This window comes from Myripristis murdjan, chromosome 12, assembly GCF_902150065.1.
Source record: "Myripristis murdjan chromosome 12, fMyrMur1.1, whole genome shotgun sequence".
In the NCBI taxonomy this organism is placed as follows: domain Eukaryota; kingdom Metazoa; phylum Chordata; class Actinopteri; order Holocentriformes; family Holocentridae; genus Myripristis; species Myripristis murdjan.
The window spans coordinates 18952021-18974596 of record NC_043991.1 but is presented as its reverse complement, the minus strand read 5'-3'; the positions used below and the strand labels follow the sequence as shown (position 1 = coordinate 18974596).

Genomic DNA, 22576 nt, shown 5'->3' with positions numbered 1-22576 from the left:
TTTCCTTCTGCTGAGACATTGCTCTCTCCATCCCTGTGGACTCAGTCCACATAGCTATTATTAGACACACTGCACTGAGAAAGTATGCATTCAACTGCAAAAAAAAAAAAAACTAGCTGCTGTAATATTAAATGTCTGATTTATCTGTGTGATCAGCTGGTTTTCTGTGGTGATTCCCCCCAGAAATTTCTCTGTCAGCTGACTGCAGTAAGGCCTTAGAAGTGAACACACACCAGTATGACCAGCTGATTACTGGTGAGAGCTCATTACATCTGAGGCAAAGACAAGTGATCGTGTTTCTCAGTGCATGAGCTGGAACATATGTCAGGATACATTTCTGTACATGTTATTTCCATCCGTGTAACTCTGATCGCATAAAGAGCTAATAATAAACACCGGCAAAGCTAGACAGCTAGACAATGCTGTACAGAGGCGCCACAGTAATAATAATTAAAAAAAAAAAACTGTAAATCACATTTGCACATGTGCTCTGGATTTACAATCACATATTTATACACAAGATCCATTAGCTGGTATATCAAAGTCACATTTAAGTTATTTGTGAGTACAGTCAATAGGACTGAGGAAGTGTTGCAGCATTATTAATAATGTGTTATGCTGTGTTACATGCAACAGCTTTGATATGTTTCTGCTGCTTTGACCCACAGAACTTTAATATAGTAGAGTGGTCTTTCCCATTCAAATCAACATATCAGGATGGCAGCCATTTTTATGTGTATCGTTTCCATGATACACTAGCACTTTAAAGATAACAAACCGACTCCAGCTGTGCACAGTCGATTTGGCACAGTTTAGCAAAAAAATATGGGTGAATGCTGGTTGACATGTGGAAACATGCTTGCCTGCCAAGGTTCACATCCCCAGTATGTTTTTGAACTGAGAAATAAGCAGCTTTAGCTGAGGATAGTGCATGTTTATAATCTAATGGACCATCACACCATGCAAGATGAAAGTGGATATATAATCTCAGGCCTTTGTTTGATGGTGTGCCTTACCATAATACTGTGTTTTCAGTTTTTTATTTTGCTTTACTATACCGCTCTAAACCTTGAGCTTGCTACTGTAGAGTGTAACCTGTGTGCAAAATTGCAATTCAGTGTTCTGCTAACCAGGTGTAATATTTGTTGCCTTTAACTGATTCACTGATTACTGACTGACAAATGGGCAAAGGCTTTTTTCCTTAGATTTATTGCAGCTACAAAAGTAATCCATAGAAGATATAAATTATTCAGTTATTCATAAATATGCTCTGTGAAGCAATCCAGGAAGAGACATAGGCAACAAAACTTAAGTTTGTGATGTATGTTATATTGTAATTTAACACTGATATGACAGTAAACCACAAAAAAACTGTACTAATCCAAGGGCAACCGGAGCACCACTGTCCTCAATTCAAAAGATGAAAAACAAGACACATTAAAAAACATAATGTTTCATGGATGGGTTGGCCACATGGTTTTAAAATAACAATATTTTTATATGTAACAGGATGATTGTGTGGTGTGATTCTGATGAAGAACAACATACATTTTGTCTTGCTTGGTGGAGGTTAAAACATAACTGATATTGGAGGCTTGATAAAGAATAAAAATGTGCAATGTTCATTCATTTTGGCATGTGAAAAGCAGACTTAAGCCAAGACCCAGATAGACATTTCTCAAGAGAACATTCAAACTCAAAAATTTCAAGACACCATCAAAGTTACACAAAGATCTCCGACCATCACTCATTATATTCACTTTTGTTTTCTCATAACTTCTTTTAACAACATATTGTGGAATAAACAATTGTAAATTTGGAATGCAACAAAACATAAAGTCAGACCGGTAGACATGCAACCACATTAGTTCTTACCCTGCAACGACATGGACAGGCTATGTGCATGTGCATTTACAGAGGCTGCTGTCTACTTGCAGTGTTGGAAAATTTGGAAAAAAAATATGGAATATGGTGGCAGCACACAGCTGTTGGACTGAGCTTGTAAACTCTAGGTAACCCATATTTACCAACACTGCTACTCAGGTTCACTGGTAGCACTGTTTATTGCTGCATGCAGATCTTCCAGTTTCGTATCGACTTTCTAATTCAAATGGTCATATTAAGAAAATTCTGCAGCCAATGTTTCAAACGTATTAGACCATGGCTTCCTTATTTGAGTCACATCTCAAACTTGTTCATATTGTGGCTAAAACATCTTTTCAAGGGTCGCTTTGTGAATTCAATACACATGAATGAAGAGGTAAAAAGCGGAGGATAATAAAATTAGAATAGACTTGGTATCCAACAATGGATACCAACTGAAGCGCTGTCTGTGTGTGTGTGTGTGTGTGTGTGTGTGTGTGTGTGTGTGTGTGTGTGTGTGTGTGTGTGTGTGAGAAACTTTGAATTGTTTGTATATATTTGTGCATACCTATACAGCTACAGCTGCTCTGCAGCTGCACAAATTTGTTTAAGCTGTGAGAGGAATCTTTGGACCGGTGACTGACAGGTCGTCAGATGGGTGAGGGGGCCCGGACTGAGCTGCTGAGGGGTAAGTCTCCAAACACATTGGCATAGGATGCTTTGAGGAACTGGACGTAGTTCTGCAGGCTTCGGTTGGTGCTGTCTGACTGCTCCAGGCGATCCTTCACGTCCTGCAGTCGACTCTGGTACCGACGCTCCACCTGGTCGTGACAAATCCACATTAGACCACTACAGCTGATACACAGGCAAACATTCTGTGGGAAAGGATTACCGATGAAGGCTTTCACCTCCTCTTTGCTGCGTCGCAGTTGGTTGATCTCTGAGGTAGTCCTGCTAAGATGTGTCTCTAGATCCAATATCTTGGACTGGGTGGTGCGTTCTTTGGTTGCAGCACGTTCCCTGGTCTCAGAAACCTAAAAATAAATATGGTGAAACTCATGTAGGGGCTAGCTGTAAGGAAGCACATACTTTTTGTACTATACCTTAAATTCAACATTTGGGTTTTTTTTTTATCGGTTTGTATTGTATTTATTTTGCAGCATAAGTGATATATATCCCAAATGACTTGATCATTTAGGACAATTCTTGACCTTGTCTCTGAGATGTGAATTAGGCATGGGGCAGACGTCTATTCTACAGTCTAGTTAGTAGTTCAATTACTACAAAACAGCAGAATTGCTTTTTTTAATATAAAATATCTAACCATCCAAAATTATTACTTAACAATTTGTTAAATTCATGACGAAATTTTCAGAGAGAGTACAGCAGTTCAATACATTGGAAAAAAAATGCATGCAGTCATTTTGTTTTTTGCTGATAAGGAGGACTTAATGAAATTAATAATGAAAGGTTACGGAGAAAGTTCTTTGACATCAATCGTCTTGACTTGTGTTCGTTCAGTACATTTCAAACATTAAACCAGATTCAGCTGTCCCTTCCATCAGAGTCAGACCTGTTGGCGAGCATCATCAAGAGCCTCCTCCAGCTTGCGGTTCAGCAGTGTACATTCCCTTGTTTTTTCCTCCAGACGAAGCTGGTTGCTGTGGATGGTTTCTTCTCGTTTGGTGATGACTGCCAGCAGGTCACTATTCTGACTGCCAGCCTCCTTCAGCTTTCTGGAGGAGGAAATGAGAGGAATCAAGACGATCAGTGGCAGTCAGAGAAATGCACAGCACGCAGTGGCAAGTAAACTTATGAAAGTCAGGCAACAAATTTGTGTTTGATGTTTGTATGTTTGTTCAATACTGCTGCATTATCTATGTTGTATGTATGTTTGAAATAGACTTCTTGATAGGCATGTTTTTATAATGATCAACACAACTCAGGTTAAGGTTGCTGGGAAGCCTGTCAAAAAGCAAAGGAAGGTGTTATTGCACTAATCTGAATGACAGGAAGCAGGTTCACTACACAAGGCAGCAGCTGCTTGGAGGCACTGACGACTGAGATTACGGTTACCAGGCTAGCTGAAGACCTGTCCAACTGGCCGTCATGCTGTTGCCAAAGCTAAACCACAGGAGTCCTATCTCCTTCCTGTCTATTGTTCTTGTTGATGGAAAAGTAAAACACAAAACTTCCTGTACTGCACAGTATTTTTTTTCTTGAAGAGGCTGGGTGTATTGAACCAAAATAAAAAAGCTAGTTCTCTTATTTTTCTCTGCAGAAAGTTCAGAGTGAATACTGGTGATCAACCTGTTGAAAACAAAAACGTAATGACAATGTACACTCTGGACACACAAAAAGCATCCAAGTGCAAAGTGTGAAGTAGAGGTTTTTGTCAACAACTTGCTGACCTCTCCAAACTCTCCACCCGGTTTTGAAGCTGTTTGTTCTCCTCCATCAGCACCATGTTCTTCTGCCTCAGCAGTTCCATCTGGCTGCCTTGGGTCTCGATCTAAAAGCACACAGGAACAATACTGAAATATTACATTCATACTAAACTATACCAATGATAGGCTTGTTTTCTTACAGTAAGTCAAGTGCTCAAACTTATTGTGGTCTTTCACTTAATGCATCGGGACCAATTGACCTTCATGCGAAAATCGGTCAGGGTTGTGCTGAGCTCCATGCTGCGTCTGTCCTGACTGTGCACCCTCTCCTGAGCCTCCTTTAGCTCGAGTTCAGAGCGTCGCAGGGCTTCAGGAAGAGGCTCAAGTTCTGCCAGCCTCCCCAGCAGCTCCCTGCGGACCTCTTCTATCTCCTGCTCAAGCTCCCCTCGTGCCACCTGTGCCTCCCGCTCAGCCTGACCCAGCCTAGTACAGTACTCGTCTGCCTCGGCTCGGGTCTTGCCAACCTATACACGGACATTGAATAGAGGACAATGTTAACATTATGCTATTAACAACCAGTAGTAGCTTCAGGCTGTGACAAATGTAAAGGTGGTTTAGACCTTTTATGGACAATAATGGCATTAGGAATAAATTAAAATTACACTGCAATTAGAAGAGTCGAATAAAAACTAGTGGATTTTTTATTAATAGGGTTCTTCCTCTAGGGCTCATCAATGTACAGCCAAAACTGCTTAATAGTTAAAGAGCTTTCTATTTTCACTCAATATGAAAAACCAACAACGAAACTGTTTAGAAGTTGGAAGAATAAACGTGTTACTTTTTACTGCATATTTTCCACGTTTGTGTCTGATTGCTATTAGGAGGCTAAAACTGTGTGTTGTTTGGTTTCTCTGTTTAATGAGTGTGACACAGCCCAGTCAATTGACAGGGTTGTGCTATATAATATTAAAAGACGACTGTAGTACCGGAACACTAGTATCAGCCCAACAAATAACAGTGTCATCTGCATACCGTTATAGATTAACATTTGACACATTTTACCTTACATTATCATTTTTTACATAGATAGAGAGCAAAAAGGGGACCATGTGGCCATCCCTGACCATCCATTTACAAACAGAAGAGTTTTGAGACACTCATTCTATGTATTACACTAGCTACCAAACCATTCAAACTGCTTGCTCTGCTTCATTCTTGTGGCAGGGAAGGAATCTACAGATCAAACATGATGGATCTACTATACTCATATAGTATTATATAGTAGCATATAGTAGTAAATACCACTATATAAGCAAGAACCAGAACTATCACTTTTAGAAGTCTGAAGTTTAACTGTCAGGATTACCAGTGTGAATAATAAGGTAACCACCTATTAACAATTCTGTCAAATTTGAATACAGCGGCAGATAAGAATTTTCTAATTTCTGGTAAAAATTGGTTGTGTTAGGTTTAAGACGGTTTCAGAAAGAGAGGATGTGATTGTGTCAAAGGGTCACATGTATTTATTTATGGATTTTTATTTAATGTACTCCCACCATAACCAGTAAGCCTGTGAGAATAGAAACGTGTAAAATTGGGTGGGCACCATTTAACAAGCTGACAGCCTCCAGAGAATAATCATGTGTCAGTCAAGAAAAATTCACAAGATGTAAAAGTCTTTAAAAAAAAAAGGGTCTTGTAGAACAAAGACCTCGCATTAAGCAAAACAATGTGAGGCTCCTTCACAAGATACGTTGAGTTGATTTCATTAGTTAACCAGTTTTAAGGGTATTTTTCGGTGCTTTTATTGTGAAAGAGTTTTAGGTTTTTATTTTGAAAGGCCGCGGAAGTCCTAGTGTGTGACCGACACGAGTACTGGCAGCTGCTGCATGATCACACCAAAATGCAGGCACACACACTCACTCACTCACTCATTCACACAAACACACACACACACACACGCACGTGCACACACATACGCACGTGCACACACATACGCACGTGCACGCACACACACACACACACACACACACACACACACACACACACACACACACACACACACACACACACACACACACACACACACACACGACGCCAACAAAAACCCACTGGTAGTACATTCGCTGCTGGTGCCCCTCTGGCCACTAGCAGCGCCCCTCCAGCAGATGGCGCCCTTAGCATGTCCTAGTGTGTGACTGACTTGAGTAGTGGCAGCTGTGGCATGATCACACCAAAATGCAGGCAGACAGAAATCCTCATTCAATCCAATGGAGAAATCCAGAAAACCCACCCCTGTTTGAGGTGTCACAGCTCGGTCACCGTTTGAGTTACAGACTTGATTCAAAGTTTAAACGAGTCATGAGACTCTGATCTATAAATCTCCCATTTACATGATTTTGCTATCTTTTACTGTTTTTGAGTTATGGCAGTTTTAGTTTGAGAGTGTTTTCTGCTCCCTCTGAGCTCTTACAATGGGTGTGTATTGCGCATTCCTGAGGCAGCTAGAGTGAGTCACATGTCCAGGCAGAGTGCAGAGCAGAGCACACCAGAGTCAAAAACGTTTGAAAACTCTTCACAGCTCCCACAAACGTGGTCCAATCCACATCAAAACTACATATTTTTGTAGGAATTTTTGTCCTCTTTCCATCTGCATAGTTTTCAAAGGCGTCAGACTTTTAATTTAGACTCCAGGGGCTTAATTAGTGCCAAAAGTCAGCCTCTTCACACCAAACTCCATGGGAAAAAAATGAGGTTTTGGCTCTGGTCACTCTGACTTGGAGGTCTTATAAAATCCAAACTAATCGAGTAATGACGAAATCCTTCAGAACTTTTGTTAAGCACTGTGTCCTCTGTCATCTGTGCAATTTTCAAGCTGCTGACATTTACGCCCTGGGAGGAGATAGATTTTGTTCAAAGGTGGAATTTTGGGCGAGAACGTGAGTTTGCAACGCAAATTGCGGACTTCCTGTTGGTTTTAGGTCGGGGGTGTCAGCTTGTGAATTGTAGGGCTTGATGAGACCTACATTTCGACATTGGTTTGGTCTTTCTAGCACATTCCTGTGGGCTGCAGGGGCTACCTTTGTGTGCCTAGGTGGCGCTACCGAGCCCATTTTTGCACTTAGGGGGTCCGTTTGTCCATTTTATCAAATTTTTCGCCAGACCTGGCCTGCGTGCCGAATTTGGTGAGTTTTGGAGCATGTTTAGGGGGTCAAATTAAGGTTTATTTTGACGTAATAATAATAAGAAGAAGAAAGGAGAAGGAGAAGAAAAAACACTACAATAACAATAGGGCTTCGCACTGTTCCAGTGCTCGGGCCCTAATTAGTTGTTCCATTAGTACTACCTACCTGGATCTTATAGCTGTCCAGCAGGTTTTCATATTGCTTGACAGTGGCTTTGACTTGCTGTAGCTCTGTCTGGGACAAGGTCAGTTTCTCCTCAACTGTAGAAAGTGAGGCCTAATAGGGAACAGTTATCTTTGGTTAATTATTTAGTCAGGCTTATTTATTTAACATGTGATGTAATGTATGTCAGTTTTAAGTTCTTCATAATGTAAAAAATAGGAAAATAATTGAAGTACAACAACACAGAAAAACATGCTTTGTATAAATGCCTTGTAATAAGGAAGAGACCATGGGAGGGCAAGAGTTAAGACAATTTCAAAGCTGATCCTTGGGAACATTCATGAGTCAGACATGCTTAGTTAATGTGTTTTCACTGAATTTAATTAAAGCTCTCTGTATACTGCTGGGTGTCTGACCTTCAGAGTCTGGTTGTCCAGTTTAGCAGAGGTGCTTTCTGTGGTCAGCTCATGCAGGTGGTTCAGCAGGGCTTCTCTCTCTGCTCGGCCTTTGTTCTCTGTACTTTTCAGCTGTTCGCTGAGCTCTGCTACACGGCTGTATCACACAAAAGTGGACTTTTTTTTCCCTTTGTATGTCATGTTTATCATTGCAGAGCTTTACATATTGACTTATCCTTAGCCAAGAACTTGCTGTGGTAATGAAAGTGCTTAATAACTATTACACTGAAGAAAAAACAAGTTTAAACTTGAATACTGATTATTTGATATAGAGGGCTGCATGTGTAAGTGCACATAATTTCTACCAACCAGTTTGGTCAGTGGTTTTCAGGTTAAATCATGCAAATGATTTAAGTTCTCCAGTGTCGGTTTACCATAATGACAGAACCCCATTTCTGTTTGTAGGTCTAGCCATAACAAAGAAGCCTTTACCTCTTTAAGACTGACAGTTCAATTTCCTGTTGACTCTTTTCTTTTACTTCTTGGGCGTGACGTGTTCGCCAATTCTCAACTGCTGACAGGGCATCTGCCACTTGCTTCTCCTGAAGAGCAGCACAAATTTAAATTATGGCAAGCAAGGCAAAGGTAAATATGCTGTTCTCCATGAATGATGCAAACCCTGTCTGGGAAAATTAGTCATCTCTAAATTGACCTGTAAGCCATTTTTGTACCAAATGCTCAACCAGTGAGTTGCAGGTAGAGCTCATTGAACTCAAAATGGTCCTTTGTGAGAACCAAAGGTATGAGCTCTGTTAAGAAGTGTGAACTGTGAAGGCAGCTCTGGACTTTCCCTTGTACCCAAAAACCGTATGAATGATACAATGCATCTACTTTTAGGGTCTTTATCTTTGGAAGAATATGGAAAGTGGGGATCCTAAGATATATGCAGAATTCCCTAATGTGAGCATCCCCATTGAGATATTCTTCCCAAGCGTTTCATATCGAGTTCTACTTGCAACACACTGACACACCACACCACACCACTGGACATTTCCTGGCTGATTTGTTTTGATGGGGTATGATCGGTTGCCATCTATAGGCCAAAGTCACAATAAGCATTCAGTGAATCCACTCAAGGAACCTGTCAATTTTATTTGTGCACTCCAAAAACACGAGTGAAATGGCCTTTTGACTCTGTTGTAAACTAGACAGCCGTACCGAGTCCAGCAGCTGGGCACTGAGCTGGCCTGCAGTGTCCTCACTACGCTCAGCTCGTCGTTTCTGGGATCGCGTAGCTTGTTTCAGAGCCTCCCGGTCTGCATTGGCCTGCTGTTTCAACCTCGTCAGCTGCTCTGTGAGATGCTCCATCTCGCCCCTTTGCTGGTTGGCTGCTCGCTCCAGATTCTAGACCAATGGAGAGGATAAAATCAGTTTTAAGTAAATATTTTGGGAGCAGCTGGAGTGGGGAGACCAGTCCATCTGGCAAAGCAAGCTTTTGTTTCAGTTAAGAATATACTTAAGACTAAACAATTTTTAAATGAGCTTCTTTCAATAATTCAATAAGGGGATAGCATCTCCAGTTTAATAATCTTGAAGTTCTTATGCATGTGTCTTAGGCAGAAAGGACTGGCCAGCACCTGTTTTTAACAAAACATGGCAGTGGATTTCTTGTCAAGGGAGAATCTTTCGCACGAATAGAGGATTCATCCCTGTGATGGGACATGGATGTATTATGGCACGGCTGCCAACTGATCTCTATACGTCCACAGGACGCACTCATTATCCAATGTCTTTCTCAATAAGGAAACAAAAATACTCTGCAGGGTGATACTGTGAGAAAATACTAATATGCTTGTAACATTGTAGAAGTAAACAGTGTCCTGTGACCTTCTGTCATGATGAAGTATCCATTTGTAAGGACTATGTTTTGCTGAACATTCTGTCCGCTTATGAATGTATCTGTGTGTTAGAGGAACAGACAATAGCTAAGTCCTCTGGGTGAACTGTGTGTCTACCCCATCTCATGTTAGAGATATGAATTGTTGTATTGTCTGTGGCATATAGTAAGTTTTTTCTTAGAGGGAATTTCCAGACTAATGGTTGTAGCCTTCGTAATCATGTGTTTGACAAGGAAACTGTCTTGTACAATGACTGCTTTCTGTTTGAGTTGTTAGTGTCTCTGTATAAAAACCTCACATTTTCTTAGCTTGATTGAGAACAGCTTTTCATTTCTGTGGTGTGGCCTCTCCCATGATGCATATCAAAGAAAGAATTATCCGTAACATCTATACTGATTGATTCCTCTGAGTCCTTGCAGATGCAAGAATTCCCTCACACACTCCCACATACAAGGTTAAATGTCCTTTTCTTTTCATTTTTCCTCAACCCATTTTATCCTGTTGATGCTAAAGAAAATGAATTTCCCTGTATTTGATCATTTCAAAAGTGGTAATGGAAATGTCTCTTGGACATAATCAGATTTTTTAAATGGCAACCCATTACAGACTTGGAGGAAAATGTGGCACCCTTGTCAAGATGTGTGGTACGTATATGTATGGTCTCTAAACAGTCCAAATTAAAGTGACAGTTAACGCTAAAACACCATTGGACCCATAAACCATCTTGACCCTAAGAATGTAGGTCATACAGATTTTTTTTAACCATGTAAAAAGCACTAGTCCATGTAAAAAGCATGAAATCCATGGAGGTGGAATACTGGGTGAATTCCAGGATTGTTTTTTGGGCTAACAGGTGTTTGCACTTTCTGACAGAACACATTAGCATTCATTGGTCGGCGTCCAGTGGGGCGGATAGCAGAGATGGGCGGAGTTGACCAAGGTGTGTAATGCTCATCATTATGGATATTTGAGTGTTTTACAATTCTACCTTATCATCCAAAAGTACAACCACAATCTTACAAATATAGCTGTGAGGGCAGGGACCTGCCACCCAGTGTGCCTGCTAATTCCACTATGGGTGTGACCACATCATGGGCCCTGCTCATGCTCAGGGCGGCTCCTCCTCTTTGAGCATTTCCTCACACTTTTGTGAGGCGCTATCAACTCAGCGTGATCAAATTTGAGCCAAGATGTTAGGGGCAAGTCAGACAGGTCATTAAAACCTCCTCTTTACGAGACTCTGAAGAATCTTGGTTCTGTCAGGGAATAATGACAACTCTACAGGTCCATCAAAGCTGGCTCCTCTTGAAAAGCTGTGTCACTCTGACTGAAAGGAGGGCAGCATAAGATATTACAGCTTCAGGAGGGGAGGGGCTCGCTGGGTGCTGGCCAGTCCTCTCTGCCTAATAGGCATCTCGATGCTACCTCTATGGAGTGTGATGTGCATCACTATGTTTCCATCTGAGACAGAAGATTAAAAAATAATCAACTGGTTTATGGTCCTATTTTATCATAGAATATCACACAATAGTTGTCTAGAGTGTCTATAGAGTGTCTGAGTGTTTCAGCTACCAAGGCCATTCGATTCAAACTAGATATCAGCACTGCTTGCATGAAAGGTAATTATGACACGTGGTACACATGGAAGTTTTACAAAGTGGAAAAGTAAGTCAGTGAAAGGTTCTTGTAAGTCTGCTGCTCAGAGCCTATAGCCTAGCAGTAAATCCAAGTCTTACTGAGCACTTTCTCAATTTGGTGCAGTAAGCTCATAATTTTCTGCCTTTTTCCATCTGCAAACAAATGCCAGATGACAATTGTGGCAGGAAAAAACAAAAACCATGTTGGATAGCCCTTTTTTCTGAGTAGTCGGCTCACATTCAGTGTTTACAAGCTCATGAGACTCTGTCTCCATGGCTACAGACAATACTTGTCCATTGGGAATGGGGGCTTTTTTCAGTAAGACACAACAAAGCAACAGGTCAGTAGCCCACACAAAACAACAAGGTATAAACATTGGTATAACAATCGCTATGTACATCACCGACAACAAAAAATTATAGTAGGCTACAACAGAAATACTGTAAAATGTAACTGTGCTGTGAAAGAGTGATAGAAACACAGGGACAAATACATTATCCATGCCTATGTCTTGTGCAAAATGAATATAATAAGAGATCCCGTCACAAACCTTGATCTGCACAGCGAGGCGGTTGTTGTCAGCTTCTTTGCTACGAAGCTGTCCTTGCAAATGGGCCCTTGTTGACTCCAGAGACTTGGACAAGTCACCTGTAGCCTTGGCATTTTCCTACATCCTCAATATCCAGCAAAATTCTCATTAGTGACATTATATACAAAATGAAAATATTAAATGCATCATATAAAAATGCTGAAGTCCACAATCACATAAAACCATATTTTATACTAAGAAGCATCACAAATGGTGAACTGCATGCTTACAGTACCTTCTCTGTATCTAGAAGTTTGGTGAGTTGATTAACTTCTCTCTCTTTCTCTTGAACTTTCACCACAAGATGCTGTAAAAGCAAAGGATAAAACAAAGGTAAAAACGCATCCAGGTATTTGGTAAGTATTATTCAGTCAAAATAAATTATTTCACCCCAAAAAGACATTTTCTCCAGACCCAGAACTAAAATACAGGTCAATATTAGCTCTTTTATGCACAATCTGCACAGGACTAAAAAAGTGTAAACACAACTATAATTGTTTTTGCAAAGGAAAATCCAAGATTCCCCAAGATAACTACTGAGAACATGGGAAAATGAAAATTAGTTCCACAAAGTTCCTCCAAAACTCACCGCATTTTCTGCCTCTGTGTCTGTCAGTCTCTTCAGTAATGTGTCTTTTTGTTCTGCCAACCGTACTGACTCCATCTGCCCAAAAAGAGACAATATCAAGTTTTGTTTAGTCACTGTACTAAACAAGGCTGAACACTACTAGACAAACATAGATTATGTAAAACAGGGTTTGGGAACATTTTTATCCTTGAAGAAGCGTTTTTTCATCAGATATATTTTTTTCTGAGGAGGCAGAAATGGCTTGGGAGCCAAATGTTTCTGACCACTGATGAAAAACCTTCAAGGAAACTATTCAGGAGCTGATCATGCTAATCAGGATAATAATCCATACTGTTAACACCATGTTAGTACCTTAAAATAATACCAATCCAAAATTGTCTGGTCTAAACTGCACCAATCCCTGTACAAAGAAATCTAATTCAGCACCTATCCAAATGATAAAAATATGCATCTAAATCAAGCTCTGAACAAATCCTACCCCTGATGTGTCGGTGCTTTAGTCATTTGAAGCTGCATCAACAGATTTCCCTTTATTGACATGGAGGTTTTGTACCTGGCATCCATGTTGTTCTCGGAGAAGGTGGCGAAGAGCTTGGTTTGTGGCCTCAAACGTCTCCAGTTTCTGCAGCAACAGCTCCTTCTGACGGGCGAGGATGGAAGACTCGGAGCCAGACAGCCTCTTCACCGCCAAAGCAGAGGAAAAATAACGCATGTTTTCATAGAGTTTCGAAAATTGGAAAAACAAAAACAAAAACAGAATTGCTTCAGCTTATACAACAGAAACCAAGTGCTTTGAAGCCAAACAATTGCACTATGGGTCCAAAAGCCCAATATTTACCTTTTTATCTCCTAGATTTTCCAACACCTATTCAGTGGTGGCAGGACATTTGAACCCAATAAAGTGCTAAACACAAAAAGGAATTCAGCACTTACAACTACTTGCTGTACAATTGTACAGCAATGTACAATTAATGTACACCAGTAGTTTTGAAAAGTGAACCTCAGCAGCCTTTTTGAATTATGAATTAGCAGGTAAACACGTGTTAATACTGACATTTTGTTCCATTTAGGTCTAAGCCACAGTTCACACGGTGAGTGATACCACGCTATACTAAACTGCAAGTTGGTGCAACAATGAGCGACTGGTGTCTCACTCATTCATTTCATATGGTCAAGCTTTTTTAATATGCACATGCTCATATCATGATGAGTGCACTATTCTGGTAGATTGAGATCCTGCAATAATATACAAAATCAAGTGATAACCTCATTAATTGGCCTTGTCTAGTCAAATTTAACTGCAAAGTAGTTGCAAATCCAAATGTTTGATATTACGTTACACATCAGTGACTTAAGAAGACATGCAATCATAACTATAGCCTACGTGCAAAATCATTGCCACTTTTTAGCACGTCATTATACTTTACTAACATAAATTACCATTATGTCCGGCTATTACAGATTGGCTGTGTATGAAATCTTCTGTAGATTAACCTTTTGTTGATAAAGCAGCAGCACCTGTTCTAACATCACACCTGCAGCCAAGTGAACTCAACTGGACGTATATTGGAAAAGGTAAACACGGCCATGTGTTCTTGAGTTCAGTGTGGCTCTGTACTGGGCTTCACAGAGCCAGGGCCCTGCTGTTGTTCATGTTGGTTCAATAGAAAGACTCTGTTACACTTAGGCTTTGTTCAGACTGCTAGCCCAAATTTGTTTTTCAGCATATCCAGATTGTATCCATATTGATTTTAGAAAGTCTGGACAGCAAAAAAAAAAAATAAAATGTGTCTGAAGTGCAATTCAAATTGGACTTTTACAGATGCGTCTCAGTCCGGACACTCCAGACACTCAAATAGGATTTGAAAGTGTCTTTTATGTCACTTGCAACGCAACATACAATGATGACGCCATATCCAGAGTCATGGACGTGCATCGGAGCAGCTGAGTAGAATCCATGCTGCTACTAGCAGAGCCGTATGGAGGACAACACAGAGAACAACAGTCAGACACTGAAATAAACTGCTGGCATTTTGCGGGGAGGTTTCTGTATGTTTCTCCTGTCTTCCACATTGGAAAGCTGCATCACCAGTGTATGTAGTCACTAACACCAATGTTGTTACCACAGCAACCCATGGAGATAGGGTAATGATGTCTGGACACACAAATCTGATCTGATGACTTGCTAATAACAGCGCAGACAGTCTGTCTTAAAGATCTGATTTGAGAAACAAATCTGATTTGCCTGCAGTCTGATTAAGGCCTCACATGGAACAGAACCTTAAATAATGTCATTAGCAATAGCTTGTGTTTACCTGCCATCTCATGTCAGGATGGCTGCTGTGAAAAAGGTCTGTTTATACAATATAAACTGGTGTGGCAATAAAGAATGAATAGCATTCGTGTGAAGAATGGCACATTACACTAGAATTGGTAAAGACATAATATTATCCAGCTATAGACATGAGGCAGCCTGTGATGAGTTAGCTATAGCGGGTGTTATTTTGAAAAATCCAGACTTCTCACATTATTGTATGCTCACTATACAATTTTCAAGTTTATTTTGTGTTCTCTCTTTCTGTTTGGAACTGCTACAATTACTGCTTGCAGGTAATTCTTATTTTCCACAGATGAGTTCCCAGGTTTCTAGGACATGTAGGGACCCTCTGACGAGGCCCTTAATGAGGGCAAAGCCTCTGCTGGTACTCACACTGCCACCAGTGCTTCCCATTTTGGAAACAGAATCGCGCAGGGCAGACACTTGCTTGGCAGCGGCTGCCCCATCCATCTCGGCCTCCATCAGTTTCCTGAGCAGTGCGTCCTTGTTTTGCACGCAGTCTCCTTCCAGCCTGCAAGGACAAGACAACAAAGGACAGTTTTAGTTTTTAGTTTTTCTCACCTGCTTTGACACATTTCTTGACCTATGCTCTGCTTTTCCCGCGAGATATAAAACTACATACAGCTTTTGAAATGCTGAACTTAAAACTCTTTAAGAAAGGTCACTGCATCATATTACCACAATTTAAAAGTGTAGGAAACAGGAGGCTCATCAGCCTAGTGACAAAAGTGTATTGAACAGTATTCACCTTGTTTGTACTATCAAAGTTTACAAACCGATTACATGTTAAACTAATCAATTATGTGAAATATCTCATATTTCCAAAATTGTAAGGAACAGATGTTTTGCTTTGTGTAAATGAAAAAAACTCAAGAACAAATTCTAAACACGGTAATTTAAAATCAGATTTTGGAAAAAATGAAACTTGGATGGAAGTAAGAGCACAAGCTGTAATTAAGGCAAAAGGTGGACAAGACAAGAGGAATGTTGCTTCTTAGTTAAAAAACCCTTTCTATTATATTATTAAGGGATTATGTAATCCCGCTTTAGAAATATTATATTGTATAATATGTACTTGAACAAAAAATTGGATTAGGTCTTGATATAAATGCATAACTGTGTCAGCAAAAATATACAACAGAAAAATTAGAAATTTAAGCAAGAATTTATGTATATTGGGCAAATTAAAAACAACCTTTATCCACCTTGAGTGAGTATAAATGTTTAAAAAAATTTATGAAATTTCATTGAAATTTCCCTTCTGCTTTTCTAGTTCAGGGCCTTTGGTACATCATAATTCACACTGAAGTGCTTGGAGGGAAATCCCGTCCTTATGTTCTCTTGTTCAAATAAAGGTGGAAATGTTTTAAATAATGTTGCTGATAAAAGCTGCTCTCCGGATCGATCTCTCTGCCTTGCCTGTTGTAGTCGGTCTCCTCCAGCATCTTTTCCATGGACTGGCGTAAGAGTGCATTTTCACGTTCAGTCACTTCCAGCTCCTTGGTTACCTCAGCCAGCTCCTCCTCCTGCTCGGCGATGACCCGCTGGGAGACGCTGAGCTGCTCCGACTGGCGCTCCAGCAGCTGCTCCTTCCTTCGGAGCTCCACCTACATGCAGTACAGATGGACAGACAGACAGACACACTGATATGGAGTGGAGGCTGTTCACCTATACATTTTTCTACAGCATGGCAGTTCAGTTTCTACAAACTGTGTTGTTGCAGTGTTGCCCACTGTGTTTAGAGGCCTGGGAAACCATTACTTTATTACACAGTTAAGTATCTTTTTAGCCATTCAACAAGTGTATAAAACAAGACAGAAATAAAATGCAGCCTTTTCATCAATGGAGGACTATCATTGAATTATGTAACTCAATTAATGAGCACTTTTGGATTATATGAATTTAGTGAGTGAAATAAAATGCAGCCTCTCTGCTCATTACAGCGAGTTGAGGTACACCTCCAGGGAGCAACAGCTAGTGACGCTGGCATCAGTCACGATAAGTCATGGAGGCTGACTGACAGGATACAATCTGCAATTAAAATGTTGTCAGCAAAATAAGCAGAGGCATAAATAGGTGATTGAACAGATAACTGATATGATAACTGGTCAGCTTAATAGCTCAGTTTTAGATGCAGGTCAGAATGAACCTGCTTCCCCCCAGTGACTGGATGTGATCCATGATTTGACCTAAATCATGTGAGACTGTCATTGGATTCCTATCACAATGCCTTCAGAAGCACAAAGATGGCTTTCAAGTTTGGTTTATGATGAAGAGCCAATAATAGTCCATTTATTGTTTGTTTTCATGTCTATAGTTACGTAAATTCATGTAACAGCCAGTAGCTAATACACCTCCTCCCACACTCCCTTTGTCTCCTTTTAAACTGTTTACTCTGCCCTCGCTGTCATGTAAGAAGCAGCAAACTGGCACGAGCACACCTAGAGCTAACTGTGATCCTGTGAGTGAAGGAGTGAGTTTCACAATATCATTGTTGTTTGCAAACTCTGAAGTGGTCTATAGTTGCAGCTCTGGTGGGTGTAGATTTCCTTATTTCTTAAATTATTTACATTATATGTAAATAATTCCTCAAAAATATTCCTAATGCCAGTTTTGCAGGAGCAGCAAGCACATGTAGCAGTCAAACAAAAACACATTGTGAGCAATATGGACAAAATCAGTTATCACAATAGTTTTGACTGAATATCTCAGTATCAATAATGTGATGATACTGTGGGGATGGCAGTTGGTGCTCTCAAAAAATATTTACACAAGATTTGTGATAAAGAATCATTAATAATTTGGATGTGATGATCCAGACCGACCTTTGACAGGCATAAAACAAACACGTCACAGGGCTGCTAAAAATAAAAATGGCTATCAGAATTAAAATTTTAGGAGCTGTCATCCAGTGTGCAAACATCAGTTTTCCTTTTGACTACAAGGGAAACAGCAAAAGGCACTGACCTCACTCTTCAGTGAGCTGACCTCAGTCAATAAGCTGTCAATCTTCCTCTCGTACTGGTTAATTCGTCCATGCAGCGCCTCCTCTTCCTCGGATGAAAGGTCAGACAACCGCAGTGCAGGCTGGGAAGGCTCGGGCTCAGGGAGTGGAGTGATCTCGAGGCGGTGAGTTGGCCCCTGGGTGGAAAACATACTTTGAGGACTATTCCAGATTTGACTGTGTCTGTTCTTTCTGCAACTCCTTGCAATGTTGACAGCACAACAAAAGGCCTGTTTTTAACATTTTTTAAGCCAATAAGGAGGATGGAGTTTGGGGGGAACATTCTGTTATGCTGCATTTAAGCTGTGGGAATGGCTTGTGGGGATGGAGGGCTGGAGGTGGGGTGGATTTAGGGGGTAAAGAAATCGCAAATACTGAAGAAAGCCTAAAATAATGTACTGTTTATTGCTCTTATAACACGCTTAAATTTCAGTGAAAATTTTAATGATAAAAAAGAAAATAACATGCTTGTCTAAATTAAGAAAACAAACACCATCAATGTTAACATTGGACTGGTTCAAATGAACGGTGAAACATTATTTATTGGAGAAAATAAAGGCTATTGGCCAGGATTAAGCTGCTGTCTTGTTTTCCAGCAACAGAAAAATGTTTTTTAGGGTGTTTTGCTCTATGTTTGTGCTTACTTTGTTGTTGTTGCAGTTGTTTTTCATGGCCTTGAGATTGTTTTTTTGTTTTTTTTTTTTCACTCTTTGCATACTTTTTGTTTGGTTTGTCCTTGATGTGTATGCGGATTATCACAGTGTATGGTTGGTGAAAGATCTTGCCTCTGTCATTGTTTATTAATCTTATGTCTGTCATGTAGATCACGCTAATAAAAAACATGTATTACCTCCCATTTGTATGTTGCATCCCGGGTGGAGGCCTTTCCTGGTGGGATCCATGGCACTCGTGTTTTGACCTTAGCTGTAGGACGCAGGTTTCCTCTATCACTCTTGACCTTCCCCTTTAAAACACACATCACACGCAGCAGGTCAGTTCACGTGGTGGCCAGTTTCAATACTAAGGTGTAAAGCTCTATCGGAAACAAACACATGTCAGCTTTGTACTACTGTTATAAACCAACGTGCAAATCATACAAAAAACACTGTCACAGCCTCTCCTCTCAAAAAAAAAAACTAAAAACAAAACACAGGCCTATTGCAAAAAGTCAAGTCCACTTGTATAATAAGTGCTGTTATTAGGCAAATGGTGTTAAAAGAACATTTTTAGCTCTTTTAACCTTAACTTGAAACATAACTTCCACCCAAACACCGACAGATTTGGGACAAAATTATTATCCAAACCACCACAGCAGCATAAAATTACAGAGGAAACACCTTGCTCATGTAATTTAAAAGTATGATATGGACTGATAAGATATATTTTATCATGATAACATTTTTGGCCATATCTGCCAGCCCTACTTTAGACTCGCACATGGTGACTGGAAAAAAGTAAAAACACAGCTTTACTATCCTTAAAGGGCATCAGGGCTAAAGATTGAAAATGATAATTCAGTATTCTGACTTATGAGTCATGATGGCCGTTTCTTTTGAATGAGTTTCAGAACTTTTAAGGATGGAAATCAGAAAGGTCTGACATGAAGGTGCATTTTCAGATTGTAAAGTGCCCAGAAACAACAAAAGTAAAAGAATTCACAGTGTTTCATTCCAAAAAATGATGACCTAAATGTCTAACCTGAGGCGTCCTGGCAGGACTTGTCCGTTGGCTCTTCACATGGACATGTACCGGTGTAGAGTCATTGACATGCACATGAACTGGAGGTGAAGTTGAACGCATTCTCATGGCTTTTCTCTGCGGTAAGTTGAAGAATGATTAGTGATTAGTGTCTCCAACCAATTCTAGCTTTCATACTTGACACTGGGATGGGTGAACCATGAACTACCACAGTCTGGACAACTGTGGGCTATGGAAACATGTGGGTGAAAATAATATCTACTCTCATAACTTGAGGCTCTGTCAAGAAGAAAAAAACATCAGCTACAACTACCACTACTGCCAGCAATAGTTCATGCAAATGATACCTCATGTAATTAACTTTTTTTGGTAACTGTAATCATGCAGTCAGTTACAAAGACAAAATCACAGAATCTTACCTTACACTAAAATTAGACCCCTTGTACATTCACTTTTTTTTTTTTTTTTTTTTTTAATTATTAAACATTAGTCCACTTTAATTTCATTTAATCCATACTGAACCAGACAGAGGGCTTTGCTCTTAATGTTACTGTTATTATTGTCGTTATGAACAATTAATTTCGCACTACATGGTGATGTGCAAAATTATTACAGAACCATAAAAATGGAACAGATCAATTCAATTTCTGTGATTCAACATTGTCAGCTGGTGTGAGTGAAATGCAAAAGGTAGCTCGACTGCCTTTTCAGCTCCTTGTCATTGATGACACACTATGAATTATGCATGCACCTTTCTGTACACAACTTACTGTAAGTGGATCTGTTTTAAAGTTAGTTTTGCTTGGAATGGGAATCAAACTGCACATGAACCCAGTCAGTATATCTGTCATACCCTCATCGACCTATTTCAGAGTGAAGTGCTGCAGAACATGTAGATAAAGCTGGCATAATTCTGGTTTGCTGGATGTCATGGCTCATACACACACAGCTGACTGCACTCATCAGTACAACTGTCTCTACTGTGAACCAAACTTCTATTAAAATGCACCATGCTACATAAATAACTGCAGCTCAGGGTTTCTATGTAAAATCTATGGCCTCTTAATGTGTCACTGAGGAATTCGGCGACATTTTGGGGTGGTTATGGTACATTTCTGTCTTAAGGATATCTACAGGGTGATGACTGTATCTTAGCTACAAGTAACCTTAGCTAGCTACCGCTAACCTTAAAAGCAGTCCGAGTAGCCTCAGAAGTTAGCCTTTGCAACAAACAAACAAACAAACAAACAAACAAAAATACTCGTTCTTACCATATAAGAAACCAAAATACAGCGCACAACACAGCAAATTATATATCATTAACAAAGCAGCGTTTACTCTTCAGCATGTAAGGTAAATTAAGTTAAAACAAGTCTCCTGTAAGCTGGGATCAAAGAGCACATAGGAAAGAGCAAGAGGTCTCACTCTGGTCAAAAATGATCCACGCGCGGCGCTCTCGTCAAGTTAGCTGATGCCCACAGCAGAGCTCATGTACAAAGCTAATGTTAGCTACTCATACTGTGGGCAGGACTCTGTCATTTTATATAAGCTAAGTGCACCGAAATATTATATGCACATACTGTTTTTTTATTTGACAAATTCCACCGTTTCATATATGACAAAGAAGAGAGTTTTACATCACAACGTTTACCAACTTGGCTGTTCAAACACCATAGGGCTACGTTATCAAATTGCGGCATGAAGTGATGTTAAAATAGAAAAAAAAGTACAGAATGACAGGTGGTCAGGTGAGGTGAACAAGCCGCAAAGTTGCTGACATCAGCCACATCTCAAATATGTTCCTCATGCAAATAAGCATCTTGTACTTTTATTGGCAGAACAAAAAATATGGCAAACCCAACTGAGTTTCGGCGAATTGTTCTTATTTTTTCCAACATCTCGCCTCGTTCCCGTCCATCTTTGGACACACGTTAACAGGAAGTGACGTCGCTCTGCGTTCTGACTGGTCAGTTCAAACCATTTGACAGCCCTGTCCTCCAGTGATTGGAGGACCTGACGTCTCACCGTCTCTTAGCAACAACACACTCAAACAAGCCTCTGCTCCTGCAAACAGAGTGAGGAAATGTAAATCCGTCCCTCACCGCATGGTAGAACAGACTGTGTCTTCAAGAACTGAAGATTGAGCAAGAAATGTAGAACATCTGTTTGATTTATTGAATCATGTGTGGTATCAAGGGGACTGAGGCTATATTAATTGAAGGGTGGGTGGTAGACCTAACTAAGAAGCTTAAAGCAGTTCCTCCGGGCATGCCATTAATTAGAATTTGAGTAAAAGAATATATTGATAAATGGGCTTCATCTTGAATAAAAGGTAGAAATCATATGTAAAATGGAAAAAAGCAAAAGCCCATGCTGTCAGTTGCCATTTTGACAAAGCAATGTGCCTCCTTGTTTTGATAAACAAGATAGACTGATCAGATTTTGTAAAACTGTACACTATTTAAACTGCTTGTTTAATCATTATGCAATAATGTATATGTGTGGGACTTGGCAACAACTCAACAGTGCAACATCCCTGTGTGTAGATATGGTGTATAGAGGTATACAATTTTACATAGGCTCAATTTTTTATTTGACAGATCAGCACACTTATCCTACAGTGCAGCTACGCAAGATATACTATATGTGGAAATACATAAAGTTTTAAAATATTTTTAAATAATTAAAGAAATATATTCAACTATAATTGAACAAATTTGAAAATAAATAAGATTTATTCCTTTTTTAATTCCTGTTTTCCATTAATTTATTAATTGCATTAATTTCATACTTGTATTGAAATCTAAAAAGTACTGATAAAGTAGTAAAG

At 39.9% G+C, this 22576-nt stretch overlaps 1 protein-coding gene across 4 annotated transcripts; it reads right to left on the bottom strand.

The window, feature by feature from the left end:
• Positions 1-1201: 1201 nt before the first annotated feature.
• Positions 1202-21676, bottom strand: odf2a (outer dense fiber of sperm tails 2a). 4 transcript variants are annotated; one of them, XM_030066005.1, is made up of 19 exons: positions 21609-21676; positions 19747-19863; positions 18899-19012; positions 18012-18185; positions 16464-16651; positions 15417-15555; positions 13260-13385; positions 12707-12781; positions 12353-12424; positions 12079-12195; positions 9211-9396; positions 8485-8594; positions 8014-8149; positions 7601-7711; positions 4511-4774; positions 4275-4375; positions 3437-3599; positions 2772-2897; positions 1202-2684 (listed from the first exon to the last, which is right to left on the bottom strand). In XM_030066005.1, the coding sequence occupies exons 1-19, from the start codon at positions 21642-21644 to the stop codon at positions 2514-2516; spliced, it is 2526 nt and encodes an 841-aa protein (XP_029921865.1). In that variant the 5' UTR covers positions 21645-21676; the 3' UTR covers positions 1202-2513. The 4 variants fall into 4 exon arrangements, with proteins under 4 accessions (XP_029921865.1, XP_029921867.1, XP_029921869.1 ...); XM_030066007.1 differs by having other exon boundaries at positions 18033-18185; XM_030066009.1 differs by lacking the exon at positions 21609-21676 and adding an exon at positions 21172-21242 and having other exon boundaries at positions 2514-2684.
• Between the last annotated feature and the right edge of the window lie 900 nt (positions 21677-22576).

Bases quoted from the DNA above. Each gene is read 5' to 3' on its own strand.
- odf2a (XM_030066005.1), bottom strand. From the start codon at position 21,644: ATGTTGGAAAAAATAAGAACAATTCGCCGAAACTCA. The intron at 18,186-18,898 runs GTAATACATGTT...TTTTCCACCCAG, and splicing joins ATGCAACATACAAATGGGAG to GGGCCAACTCACCGCCTCGA. The intron at 9,397-12,078 runs GTTTGTGACGGG...CCATTGGTCTAG, and splicing joins GCCTCGCTGTGCAGATCAAG to AATCTGGAGCGAGCAGCCAA.